At 42.6% G+C, this 13978-nt stretch overlaps 1 protein-coding gene across 1 annotated transcript in view; it reads left to right on the forward strand.

Moving 5' to 3' along the window:
• LOC124038791 (putative thiamine transporter SLC35F3) overlaps window positions 1-13978 on the forward strand; it is a 97756-nt gene that overhangs the window by 72668 nt on the left and 11110 nt on the right. Inside the window, exons 2-3 of the mRNA XM_046354854.1 lie at window positions 9730-9956; window positions 10149-10270. Of these exons, the coding sequence (XP_046210810.1) occupies window positions 9730-9956; window positions 10149-10270 (349 nt within the window). The remainder of the gene's footprint in view (window positions 1-9729; window positions 9957-10148; window positions 10271-13978) is intronic.

The following is a 13978-nucleotide window of genomic DNA, read 5'->3' on the forward strand; positions in this document are numbered from 1 at the left end:
ACGTTGTGCTTAATCTTCTATAAGGTGTTCATTCAAACTCTGAAAAAGAGTGATACTCTCTAAGGTATGTGTAATGCTCTTTATATATTTGATAGCCACCAAAACAACATCAAATGAACCTTGTATCCATTGCAGTTTTTATTTATTTAACCAGGCAAGTCAGTTAAGAACAAATCCTTATTTAGAACAGTGGGTTAACTGTCTTATTCAGGGGCAGAACAACAGATTTTTACCTAGTCAGCTGGGGGATTCGATCCAGCAACCTTTCGGTTACTGGCCCAACACTCTAACCACTAGGCTACCTGCTCCTTATTACCAGATTACGAGGTGGGCGTATCTCTCAGGTTTACCTGAGAACACAGGATACACAATCTGGGAGAAACATGCAGGTTCACCAGAGGAGAAAACGAGTAAGACTTTTTCAACAAGCAGCATCTGTGTAACACTAGGTTTATTAGTCCTGTATTACTCCTGGTCCTGTATTACTCCTGGTCCTGTATTACTCCTGGTCCTGTATTACTCCTGGTCCTGTATTAGTCCTGGTCCTGTATTACTCCTGGTCCTGTATTAGTCCTGGTCCTGTATTACTCCTGGTCCTGTATTACTCCTGGTCCTGTATTACTCCTGGTCCTGTATTACTACTGGTCCTGTATTACTGCTGGTCCTGTATTACTCCTGGTCCTGTATTACTCCTGGTCCTGTATTACTCCTGGTCCTGTATTATTCCTGGTCCTGTATTATTCCTGGTCCTGTATTACTCCTGGTCCTGTATTACTCCTGGTCCTGTATTACTCCTGGTCCTGTATTACTCCTGGTCCTGTATTATTCCTGGTCCTGTATTACTCCTGGTCCTGTATTACTCCTGGTCCTGTATTAGTCCTGGTCCTGTATTACTCCTGGTCCTGTATTACTCCTGGTCCTGTATTAGTCCTGGTCCTGTATTACTCCTGGTCCTGTATTATTCCTGGTCCTGTATTACTCTTGGTCCTGTATTAGTCCTGGTCCTGTATTACTCCTGGTCCTGTATTAGTCCTGGTCCTGTATTAGTCCTGGTCCTGTATTACTCCTGGTCCTGTATTAGTCCTGGTCCTGTATTAGTCCTGGTCCTGTATTACTCCTGGTCCTGTATTACTCCTGGTCCTATATTACTCCTGGTCCTGTATTAGTCCTGGTCCTGTATTAGTCCTGGTCCTGTATTATTATTGGTCCTGTATTACTGCTGGTCCTGTATTACTCCTGGTCCTGTATTACTCCTGGTCCTGTATTACTCCTGGTCCTGTATTACTCCTGGTCCTGTATTATTCCTGGTCCTGTATTACTCCTGGTCCTGTATTACTCCTGGTCCTGTATTACTCCTGGTCCTGTATTACTCCTGGTCCTGTATTATTCCTGGTCCTGTATTACTCCTGGTCCTGTATTAGTCCTGGTCCTTGGAATACAAGGAGTGGCTGATAAAGCCCTGTAGTTCTATTAATCACCTGGTCTAGAGTGGCTGATAAAGCCCTGTAGTTCTATTAATCACCTGGTCTAGAGTGGCTGATATAACCCTGTAGTTCAATCACCTGGTCTAGAGTGGCTGATATAACCCTGTAGTTCCATTAATCACCTGTCTAGAATGGCTGTTATAGCCCCCATTGTGCCATTAAACGCTAATTGCCTCTGTGTCAGAACTGCGTTGACGTTTATTTGGTGAAAATAACAGTAATCATGAGCTAGGTACAAGTTTTGGCACAAACTCTGTTTCCTGTCTGTGCCTGTAGCTCTGCGCACTGACAGTATCACATGCACAACTTGTTGCATATCTCGTGATTATAATGACCATTGGGTAGGTGTTTGTGGGCGTACACTACCAGTCAAAAGTTTGGACACAATTACTCTTTCAAGAATGTTTCTTTATTTTTTACTATTTTCTACATTGTAGAATAATGGTGAAAACATCAAAACTATGAAATAACACATATGGAATAATGTAGTAACCAAAAAAGTGTAAATATATTATAGATTCTTCAAAGTTGCCACCCTTTGCCTTGATGACAGCTTTGCACACTCTTGGCATTCTCTCAACCAGCTAGCCCTGTTGGTGATGCTATAGCCCTGTTGATGATGCTGTAGCCCTGTTGGTGATGCTGTAGCCCTGTTGGTGATGCTATAGCCATGTTGGTGATGCTGTAGCCCTGTTGGTGATGCTGTAGCCCTGTTGGTGATGCTATAGCCCTGTTGGTGATGCTGTAGCCCTGTTGGTGATGCTGTAGCCCTGTTGGTGATGCTATAGTCCTGTTGGTGATGCTGTAGCCCTGTTGGTGATGCTATTGTCCTGTTGGTGATGCTATTGTTCTGTTGGTGATGCTATAGTCCTGTTGGTGATGCTGTAGCCCTGTTGGTGATGCTATAGTCCTGTTGGTGATGCTGTAGCCCTGTTGGTGATGCTATTGTCCTGTTGGTGATGCTATTGTTCTGTTGGTGATGCTATAGTCCTGTTGGTGATGCTGTAGCCCTGTTGGTGATGCTGTAGCCCTGTTGGTGATGCTATAGTCCTGTTGGTGATGCTGTAGCCCTGTTGGTGATGCTATTGTCCTGTTGGTGATGCTATTGTTCTGTTGGTGATGCTATAGTCCTGTTGGTGATGCTGTAGCCCTGTTGGTGATGCTATTGTTCTGTTGGTGATGCTATAGTCCTGTTGGTGATGCTATTGTTCTGTTGGTGATGCTATTGTTCTGTTGGTGATGCTATAGCCCTGTTGGTGATGCTATTGTCCTGTTGGTGATGCTGTAGCCCTGTTGGTGATGCTATAGCCCTGTTGGTGATGCTATTGTTCTGTTGGTGATGCTATTGTTCTGTTGGTGATGCTATAGCCCTGTTGGTGATGCTGTAGCCCTGTTGGTGATGCTGTAGCCCTGTTGGTGATGCTATAGTCCTGTTGGTGATGCTGTAGCCCTGTTGGTGATGCTATTGTCCTGTTGGTGATGCTATTGTTCTGTTGGTGATGCTATAGTCCTGTTGGTGATGCTGTAGCCCTGTTGGTGATGCTATTGTCCTGTTGGTGATTCTGTAGCCCTGTTGGTGATGCTGTAGCCCTGTTGGTGATGCTATTGTTCTGTTGGTGATGCTATTGTTCTGTTGGTGATGCTATAGCCCTGTTGGTGATGCTATTGTCCTGTTGGTGATTCTGTAGCCCTGTTGGTGATGCTGTAGCCCTGTTGGTGATGCTATTGTCCTGTTGGTGATGCTATTGTCCTGTAGGTGATGCTATTGTCCTGTTGGTGATGCTGTAGCCCTGTTGGTGATGCTATTGTCCTGTTGGTGATGCTATTTTTCTGTTGGTGATGCTATAGCCCTGTTGGTGATGCTATTGTCCTGTTGGTGATGCTGTAGCCCTGTTGGTGATGCTGTAGCCCTGTTGGTGATGCTATAGTCCTGTTGGTGATGCTATTGTTCTGTTGGTGATGCTATTGTTCTGTTGGTGATGCTATTGTCCTGTTGGTGATGCTATAGCCCTGTTGGTTATGCTATTGTTCTGTTGGTGATGCTATTGTCCTGTTGGTGATGCTATTGTCCTGTTGGTGATGCTATTGTCCTGTTGGTGATGCTATTGTCCTGTTGGTGATGCTATTGTCCTGTTGGTGATGCTATTGTCCTGTTGGTGATGCTATTGCCCTGTTGGTGATGCTATTGTCCTGTTGGTGATGCTGTAGTATTTTTGTATGGCTCTAGGAAGCCAGTATGTCCAATAATCTCTGTGTGTTTTCAAGTACCTACTGTTTGTCTGCACACAAGTTTTCTCTAAAACATTAATCACTTCTTCAAAGTCACAGTCAAACAAAGTCAGTCCTGACATGTCCCAGACAGACAATGATGAAAGAGACATGAATGATGTGTGTGTGTCTCTCTGTCTGTGTGTTTCTCTCTCTCTCTCTCTGTGTGTGTGTGTGTGTGTGTGTGTGTGTGTGTGTGTGTGTGTGTGTGTGTGTGTGTGTGTGTGTGTGTGTGTGTGTGTGTGTGTGTGTGTGTGTGTGTGTGTGTGTGTGTGTGTGTGTGTGTGTGTGTGTGTGTGTGTGTGCGTGTGCGTGCGTGCGTGCGTGTGTGTCATTGTAAGTCAAGAGACAAAGACTCCTGAGTAGAAGTTGTCTCAGATTGGGTATCAGCCCCTGCCCTCTCCTGTCCTCTGTTTGGCTGCAGAATGACTGCCAGACACACACACTGCCACACTCGAACACCAGATTTTGTGTAATAGATTTTGTCCGAGTTCAGCTAAACTGTAAACGACCTGAAATAGACGTAAGGAATATTCAGTGGAGGATGAAATGTGTTGTGTGGGCATAGATACTGTAAACTGTAATAGGTTATTGTATGAAGAACGTGTTGTGTGGGCATAGATACTGTAAGCTGTAATAGGTTATTGTATGAAGAACGTGTTGTGTGGGCATAGATACTGTAAGCTGTAATAGGTTATTGTATGAAGAACGTGTTGTGTGGGCATAGATACTGTAAGCTGTAATAGGTTATTGTATGAAGAACGTGTTGTGTGGGCATAGATACTGTAAGCTGTAATAGGTTATTGTATGAAGAACGTGTTGTGTGGGCATAGATACTGTAAGCTGTAATAGGTTATTGTATGAAGAACGTGTTGTGTGGGCATAGATACTGTAAGCTGTAATAGGTTATTGTATGAAGAACGTGTTGTGTGGGCATAGATACTGTAAGCTGTAATAGGTTATTGTATGAAGAACGTGTTGTGTGGGCATAGATACTGTAAGCTGTAATAGGTTATTGTATGAAGAACGTGTTGTGTGGGCATAGATACTGTAAGCTGTAATAGGTTATTGTATGAAGAACGTGTTGTGTGGGCATAGATACTGTAAGCTGTAATAGGTTATTGTATGAAGAACGTGTTGTGTGGGCATAGATACTGTAAACTGTAATAGGTTATTGTATGAAGAACGTGTTGTGTGGGCATAGATACTGTAAGCTGTAATAGGTTATTGTATGAAGAACGTGTTGTGTGGGCATAGATACTGTAAACTGTAATAGGTTATTGTATGAAGAACGTGTTGTGTGGGCATAGATACTGTAAGCTGTAATAGGTTATTGTATGAAGAACGTGTTGTGTGGGCATAGATACTGTAAGCTGTAATAGGTTATTGTATGAAGAACGTGTTGTGTGGGCATAGATACTGTAAACTGTAATAGGTTATTGTATGAAGAATGTGTTGACATTGTGTGAAGGACCTGTACTTACTGAAAGTGACTGAGGCTACTTCAGATTATCGAAGATTCGGTGTGGATAATGGATATAGAAGAGTCATAATAGCTTATTGAATTGAAAAATGCAATAAAGTTTTAGAGTTGTCTCTTAAAATGTCATCTCAATATATTATAACATCTGTAGGATTTAGCAGTTATGGGTCTCTGATGCCATGTGACACCTTTAATTCTAATTCTAGTTCCACAGAAAATCTCTACCCTGGTCTCATATTGTAGTGCTGTAGACAACTCTTCTAAATCTCTACTCTGGTCTCATGCGGTAGTGCTGTAGACAACTCTTCTAAATCTCTACCCTGGTCTCATACTGTAGTGCTGTAGACAACTCTTCTAAATCTCTACCCTGGTCTCATGATGTAGTGCTGTAGACAACTCTTCTAAATCTCTACCCTGGTCTCATGATGTAGTGCTGTAGACAACTCTTCTAAATCTCTACCCTGGTCTCATGCGGTAGTGCTGTAGACAACTCTTCTAAATCTCTACCCTGGTCTCATACTGTAGTGCTGTAGACAACTCTTCTAAATCTCTACTCTGGTCTCATGCTGTAGTGCTGTAGACAACTCTTCTAAATCTCTACCCTGGTCTCATACTGTAGTGCTGTAGACAACTCTTCTAAATCTCTACCCTGGTCTCATGATGTAGTGCTGTAGACAACTCTTCTAAATCTCTACCCTGGTCTCATGCTGTAGTGCTGTAGACAACTCTTCTAAATCTCTACCCTGGTCTCATGATGTAGTGCTGTAGACAACTCTTCTAAATCTCTACCCTGGTCTCATGCTATAGTGCTGTAGACAACTCTTCTAAATCTCTACCCTGGTCTCATGCGGTAGTGCTGTAGACAACTCTTCTAAATCTCTACCCTGGTCTCATACTGTAGTGCTGTAGACAACTCTTCTAAATCTCTACTCTGGTCTCATGCTGTAGTGCTGTAGACAACTCTTCTAAATCTCTACCCTGGTCTCATACTGTAGTGCTGTAGACAACTCTTCTAAATCTCTACCCTGGTCTCATGATGTAGTGCTGTAGACAACTCTTCTAAATCTCTACCCTGGTCTCATGCTGTAGTGCTGTAGACAACTCTTCTAAATCTCTACCCTGGTCTCATGATGTAGTGCTGTAGACAACTCTTCTAAATCTCTACCCTGGTCTCATGCTGTAGTGCTGTAGACAACTCTTCTAAATCTCTACCCTGGTCTCATGCTGTAGTGCTGTAGACAACTCTTCTAAATCTCTACCCTGGTCTCATGCTGTAGTGCTGTAGACAACTCTTCTAAATCTCTACTCTGGTCTCATGCTGTAGTGCTGTAGACAACTCTTCTAAATCTCTACCCTGGTCTCATATTGTAGTGCTGTAGACAACTCTTCTAAATCTCTACCCTGGTCTCATATTGTAGTGCTGTAGACAACTCTTCTAAATCTCTACCCTGGTCTCATGCTGTAGTGCTGTAGACAACTCTTCTAAATCTCTACCCTGGTCTCATGCTGTAGTGCTGTAGACAACTCTTCTAAATCTCTACCCTGGTCTCATGATGTAGTGCTGTAGACAACTCTTCTAAATCTCTACCCTGGTCTCATGCTGTAGTGCTGTAGACAACTCTTCTAAATCTCTACCCTGGTCTCATGATGTAGTGCTGTAGACAACTCTTCTAAATCTCTACCCTGGTCTCATGCTGTAGTGCTGTAGACAACTCTTCTAAATCTCTACCCTGGTCTCATGCTGTAGTGCTGTAGACAACTCTTCTAAATCTCTACCCTGGTCTCATGCTGTAGTGCTGTAGACAACTCTTCTAAATCTCTACTCTGGTCTCATGCTGTAGTGCTGTAGACAACTCTTCTAAATCTCTACCCTGGTCTCATATTGTAGTGCTGTAGACAACTCTTCTAAATCTCTACCCTGGTCTCATATTGTAGTGCTGTAGACAACTCTTCTAAATCTCTACCCTGGTCTCATGCTGTAGTGCTGTAGACAACTCTTCTAAATCTCTACCCTGGTCTCATGCTGTAGTGCTGTAGACAACTCTTCTAAATCTCTACCCTGGTCTCATGCTGTAGTGCTGTAGACAACTCTTCTAAATCTCTACCCTGGTCTCATGCGGTAGTGCTGTAGACAACTCTTCTAAATCTCTACTCTGGTCTCATATTGTAGTGCTGTAGACAACTCTTCTAAATCTCTACCCTGGTCTCATGCTGTAGTGCTGTAGACAACTCTTCTAAATCTCTACCCTGGTCTCATGCTGTAGTGCTGTAGACAACTCTTCTAAATCTCTACCCTGGTCTCATGCTGTAGTGCTGTAGACAACTCTTCTAAATCTCTACCCTGGTCTCATGCTGTAGTGCTGTAGACAACTCTTCTAAATCTCTACCCTGGTCTCATGCGGTAGTGCTGTAGACAACTCTTCTAAATCTCTACTCTGGTCTCATATTGTAGTGCTGTAGACAACTCTTCTAAATCTCTACCCTGGTCTCATGCTGTAGTGCTGTAGACAACTCTTCTAAATCTCTACCCTGGTCTCATGCTGTAGTGCTGTAGACAACTCTTCTAAATCTCTACCCTGGTCTCATGCTGTAGTGCTGTAGACAACTCTTCTAAATCTCTACCCTGGTCTCATGCTGTAGTGCTGTAGACAACTCTTCTAAATCTCTACCCTGGTCTCATGCGGTAGTGCTGTAGACAACTCTTCTAAATCTCTACTCTGGTCTCATATTGTAGTGCTGTAGACAACTCTTCTAAATCTCTACCCTGGTCTCATGCGGTAGTGCTGTAGACAACTCTTCTAAATCTCTACCCTGGTCTCATATTGTAGTGCTGTAGACAACTCTTCTAAATCTCTACTCTGGTCTCATATTGTAGTCCTGTAGACAACTCTTCTAAATCTCTACTCTGGTCTCATATTGTAGTGCTGTAGACAACTCTTCTAAATCTCTACCCTGGTCTCATGCTGTAGTGCTGTAGACAACTCTTCTAAATCTCTACTCTGGTCTCATATTGTAGTCCTGTAGACAACTCTTCTAAATCTCTACTCTGGTCTCATATTGTAGTGCTGTAGACAACTCTTCTAAATCTCTACCCTGGTCTCATGCTGTAGTGCTGTAGACAACTCTTCTAAATCTCTACTCTGGTCTCATATTGTAGTGCTGTAGACAACTCTTCTAAATCTCTACTCTGGTCTCATATTGTAGTGCTGTAGACAACTCTTCTAAATCTCTACCCTGGTCTCATATTGTAGTGCTGTAGACAACTCTTCTAAATCTCTACTCTGGTCTCATATTGTAGTGCTGTAGACAACTCTTCTAAATCTCTACCCTGGTCTCATGCTGTAGTGCTGTAGACAACTCTTCTAAATCTCTACTCTGGTCTCATATTGTAGTCCTGTAGACAACTCTTCTAAATCTCTACTCTGGTCTCATATTGTAGTGCTGTAGACAACTCTTCTAAATCTCTACCCTGGTCTCATGCTGTAGTGCTGTAGACAACTCTTCTAAATCTCTACTCTGGTCTCATATTGTAGTGCTGTAGACAACTCTTCTAAATCTCTACTCTGGTCTCATATTGTAGTGCTGTAGACAACTCTTCTAAATCTCTACCCTGGTCTTATATTGTAGTGCTGTAGACAACTCTTCTAAATCTCTACTCTGGTCTCATATTGTAGTGCTGTAGACAACTCTTCTAAATCTCTACCCTGGTCTCATATTGTAGTGCTGTAGACAACTCTTCTGAATCTCTACCCTGGTCTCATGCGGCAGTGCTGTAGACAACTCTTCTAAATCTCTACTCTGGTCTCATATTGTAGTGCTGTAGACAACTCTTCTAAATCTCTACCCTGGTCTCATATTGTAGTGCTGTAGACAACTCTTCTAAATCTCTACCCTGGTCTCATGCGGCAGTGCTGTAGACAACTCTTCTAAATCTCTACTCTGGTCTCATATTGTAGTGCTGTAGACAACTCTTCTAAATCTCTACCCTGGTCTCATGCGGCAGTGCTGTAGACAACTCTTCTAAATCTCTACTCTGGTCTCATATTGTAGTGCTGTAGACAACTCTTCTAAATCTCTACCCTGGTCTCATATTGTAGTGCTGTAGACAACTCTTCTAAATCTCTACTCTGGTCTCATATTGTAGTGCTGTAGACAACTCTTCTAAATCTCTACCCTGGTCTCATATTGTAGTGCTGTAGACAACTCTTCTAAATCTCTACTCTGGTCTCATATTGTAGTGCTGTAGACAACTCTTCTAAATATCTACTCTGGTCTCATATTGTAGTGCTGTAGACAACTCTTCTAAATCTCTACTCTGGTCTCATATTGTAGTGCTGTAGACAACTCTTCTAAATCACTACCCTGGTCTCATACTGTAGTGATGTAGACAACTCTTCTAAATCACTACCCTGGTCTCATACTGTAGTGATGTAGACAACACCTCTAAATCTCTACTCTGGTCTCATAGTTTACTACTGTTTTCTTTGTGCTCAGGAGAAGACCGTCCCAGAGAGAATGTGGTGGGCAGCACAGCGGACGGCCAGGCGGCAAACGGCGGGGCGCCGGGGGCGGAGCCTGCTACGGGGAGGTGGAGACTTCGTTGCTGCATCAAAGTCACAGCCGTACAGGTGCGGAAGGCGCTGTGGGGCATTGCCATGGTGATGTGTGTGTGCTCATCGTGGGCGGGGTCCACCCAGCTGGCCAAGCTCACCTTTAAGCAGGTGAAGAACCTGACGAAGTTGCATGCTAAACACACACACACACACACACACACACACACACACACACACACACACACACACACACACACACACACACAAACTCAGATTGACACGATCCACCACTGAGTGCTAGCGAGTGCCAGATGAAACCTGTTAATAAAAATGTTAAAGTAATTTGTTTTGGATACCCAGTTTGACGCTCCATTCACCCTCACCTGGTTCGCCACCACCTGGAACTGCCTGTTCTTCCCCCTCTACTACATCGGACACCTGTGTAAGAGCCCTGAGAGACAGACCCCCAGACAGAGGTTCAGGTAATCAATCAATCAATGCAATGTATTTATACTGTTTACATCAACTGTTGTCCTAAAGGTTTAACAAAGGACACCAGGGGACAAAGAAGGAGTGAAAACTATTTCAGACTGCATTGAGAGGCATAGCAGAGTGTCATGGAAACCCAAATGTAGCCTTGTTGTAATATAATATGACATTTTATCAAGTTTATACATCATAATTTGTGGCTCTGGTGTTTCATGATGGCTCTGGGATTAATATTACCTCTGGTTGTCTATAAGTGGAGGTAAGAAGTCATTACTTTCCTAAATTAGGTGGGAGGTATAGTGTGTTGAGCTGCAGCAGTCTCTAGTTGCACAAAAGCCTGTGTCTACAGTTAGATCAGTTTAGTCACATGACGTGCTCTTCCTCTGAGAGGAATCCCTGATCTCTACAACCCACTGGGCTGCTGCTGCACACAAATAGAACTGTGTGTGTGTGTGTGCCAGAGTTTGTGTGTGTGCATACATGTCTCCATGCCTGTGAGTGCTTCCAGTCATGCGCTCGTGCTCGTACGTATGTGTCTGTGCATGCTTGCATGTATGTGCGTGTTTGTCAGAGCTTCTAAGAGTGCTCATGCAAGGATCTGGTTCTGGGCTCTCCCTGCTCCCCTGGCTCTGACTGTGTGGCCTGCATACTGAACAGCCTTTACAATGTTATCTTACTAACACTGCCTTTATAATGTTATCTTACAAACACAGCCTTTATAATGTTATCTTACTAACACTGCCTTTATAATGTTATCTTACTAACACAGCCTTTATAATGTTATCTTACTAACACAGCCTTTATAATGTTAGCTTATTAACACAGCCTTTATAATGTTATCTTTATAATGTTATCTTAATAGCATGGCCTGTTTTGTAATAGCATGGCCTGTTTTGTAATAGCATGGCCTGTTTTGTAATAACATGGGCTGTTTTGTAATAGCATGGCCTGTTTTGTAATAACATGGGCTGTTTTGTAATAGCATGGCCTGTTTTGTAATAACATGGCCTGTTTTGTAATAACATGGGCTGTGTTGTAATAGCATGGCCTGTTTTGTAATAACATGGGCTGTTTTGTAATAGCATGTGTTGTAGGGCTTGTGTTATACCATAGTGTGGTCTAATGTATTGAGACAGCAGAGCTTGTGTTATACTATAGTGTGGTCTAATGTATTGAGACAGCAGGGCTTGTGTTATACCATAGTGTGGTCTAATGTATTGAGACAGCAGGGCTTGTGTTATACTATAGTGTGGTCTAATGTATTGAGAGAGCAGGGCTTGTGTTATACTATAGTGTGGTCTAATGTATTGAGAGAGCAGAGCTTGTGTTATACTATAGTGTGGTCTAATGTATTGAGAGAGCAGGGCTTGTGTTATACTATAGTGTGGTCTAATGTATTGAGACAGCAGGGCTTGTGTTATACTATAGTGTGGTCTAATGTATTGAGACAGCAGGGCTTGTGTTATACTATAGTGTGGTCTAATGTATTGAGAGAGCAGAGCTTGTGTTATACTATAGTGTGGTCTAATGTATTGAGAGAGCAGGGCTTGTGTTATACTATAGTGTGGTCTAATGTATTGAGACAGCAGAGCTTGTGTTATACTATAGTGTGGTCTAATGTATTGAGACAGCAGGGCTTGTGTTATACTGTAGTGTGGTCTAATGTATTGAGACAGCAGAGCTTGTGTTATACTATAGTGTGGTCTAATGTATTGAGACAGCAGAGCTTGTGTTATACTATAGTGTGGTCTAATGTATTGAGACAGCAGGGCTTGTGTTATACTATAGTGTGGTCTAATGTATTGAGAGAGCAGAGCTTGTGTTATACTATAGTGTGGTCTAATGTATTGAGAGAGCAGGGCTTGTGTTATACTATAGTGTGGTCTAATGTATTGAGAGAGCAGAGCTTGTGTTATACTATAGTGTGGTCTAATGTATTGAGAGAGCAGAGCTTGTGTTATACTATAGTGTGGTCTAATGTATTGAGACAGCAGAGCTTGTGTTATACTATAGTGTGGTCTAATGTATTGAGACAGCAGGGCTTGTGTTATACTATAGTGTGGTCTAATGTATTGAGACAGCAGGGCTTGTGTTATACTATAGTGTGGTCTAATGTATTGAGAGAGCAGGGCTTGTGTTATACTATAGTGTGGTCTAATGTATTGAGAGAGCAGAGCTTGTGTTATACTATAGTGTGGTCTAATGTATTGAGAGAGCAGAGCTTGTGTTATACTATAGTGTGGTCTAATGTATTGAGACAGCAGGGCTTGTGCTATACCATAGTGTGGTCTAATGTATTGAGACAGCAGGGCTTGTGTTATACTATAGTGTGGTCTAATGTATTGAGACAGCAGGGCTTGTGTTATACTATAGTGTGGTCTAATGTATTGAGACAGCAGGGCTTGTGTTATACTATAGTGTGGTCTAATGTATTGAGACAGCAGGGCTTGTGTTATACTATAGTGTGGTCTAATGTATTGAGACAGCAGGGCTTGTGTTATACTATAGTGTGGTCTAATGTATTGAGACAGCAGGGCTTGTGTTATACCATAGTGTGGTCTAATGTATTGAGACAGCAGGGCTTGTGTTATACTATAGTGTGGTCTAATGTATTGAGACAGCAGAGCTTGTGTTATACTATAGTGTGGTCTAATGTATTGAGACAGCAGGGCTTGTGTTATACTATAGTGTGGTCTAATGTATTGAGACAGCAGAGCTTGTGTTATACTATAGTGTGGTCTAATGTATTGAGAGAGCAGAGCTTGTGTTATACTATAGTGTGGTCTAATGTATTGAGACAGCAGAGCTTGTGTTATACTATAGTGTGGTCTAATGTATTGAGACAGCAGAGCTTGTGTTATACCATAGTGTGGTCTAATGTATTGAGAGAGCAGTGCTTGTGTTATACTATAGTGTGGTCTAATGTATTATCCACCTGGGCCACTTTCTATCTATTCCCCTCTACCTAGTGGCTACGTCCCAATATGGCACCTATTCCCATCCAAATGGCACCTATTCCCTTCCAAATGGCACCTATTCCCTTCCAAATGGCACCTATTCCCTTTCAAATGGCACCTATTCCCTTTCAAATGGCACCTATTCCCTTTCAAATGGCACCTATTCCCATCCAAATGGCACCTATTCCCTTTCAAATGGCACCTATTCCCTTTCAAATGGCACCTATTCCCTTTCAAATGGCAATTATTCCATTCCAAATGGCACCTTATTCCCTTCCAAATGGCACCTTATTCCCTTCCAAATGGCACCTATTCCCTTCCAAATGGCACCTTATTCCCTTCCAAATGGCACCTTATTCCCTTCCAAATGGCACCTATTCCCTTCCAAATGGCGCCTTATTCTCTTTCAAATGGCACCTATTTCCTTTCAAATGGCATCCTGTTCCCTTTCAAATGGCACCTATTCCCTTCCAAATGGCACCTTATTCCCGTCCAAATGGAACCTTATTTCCTTCCAAATGGCACCTTATTCCCTTCCAAATGGCACCTGTTCCCTTTCAAATGACACTGTATTCCCTTCCAAATGGCACCTTATTCCCTTCCAAATGGCACCGTATTCCCTTTCAAATGGCATCCTATTCCCTTCCAAATGGCAGCCTGTTCCCTTTCAAATGACACTGTATTCCCTTTCAAATTACACTGTATTCCCTTTCAAATTACACCTTATTCCCTTCCAAATGGCGC

Source organism: Oncorhynchus gorbuscha, linkage group LG06 (assembly GCF_021184085.1).
Source record: "Oncorhynchus gorbuscha isolate QuinsamMale2020 ecotype Even-year linkage group LG06, OgorEven_v1.0, whole genome shotgun sequence".
NCBI classification, from domain to species: Eukaryota; Metazoa; Chordata; class Actinopteri; order Salmoniformes; family Salmonidae; genus Oncorhynchus; species Oncorhynchus gorbuscha.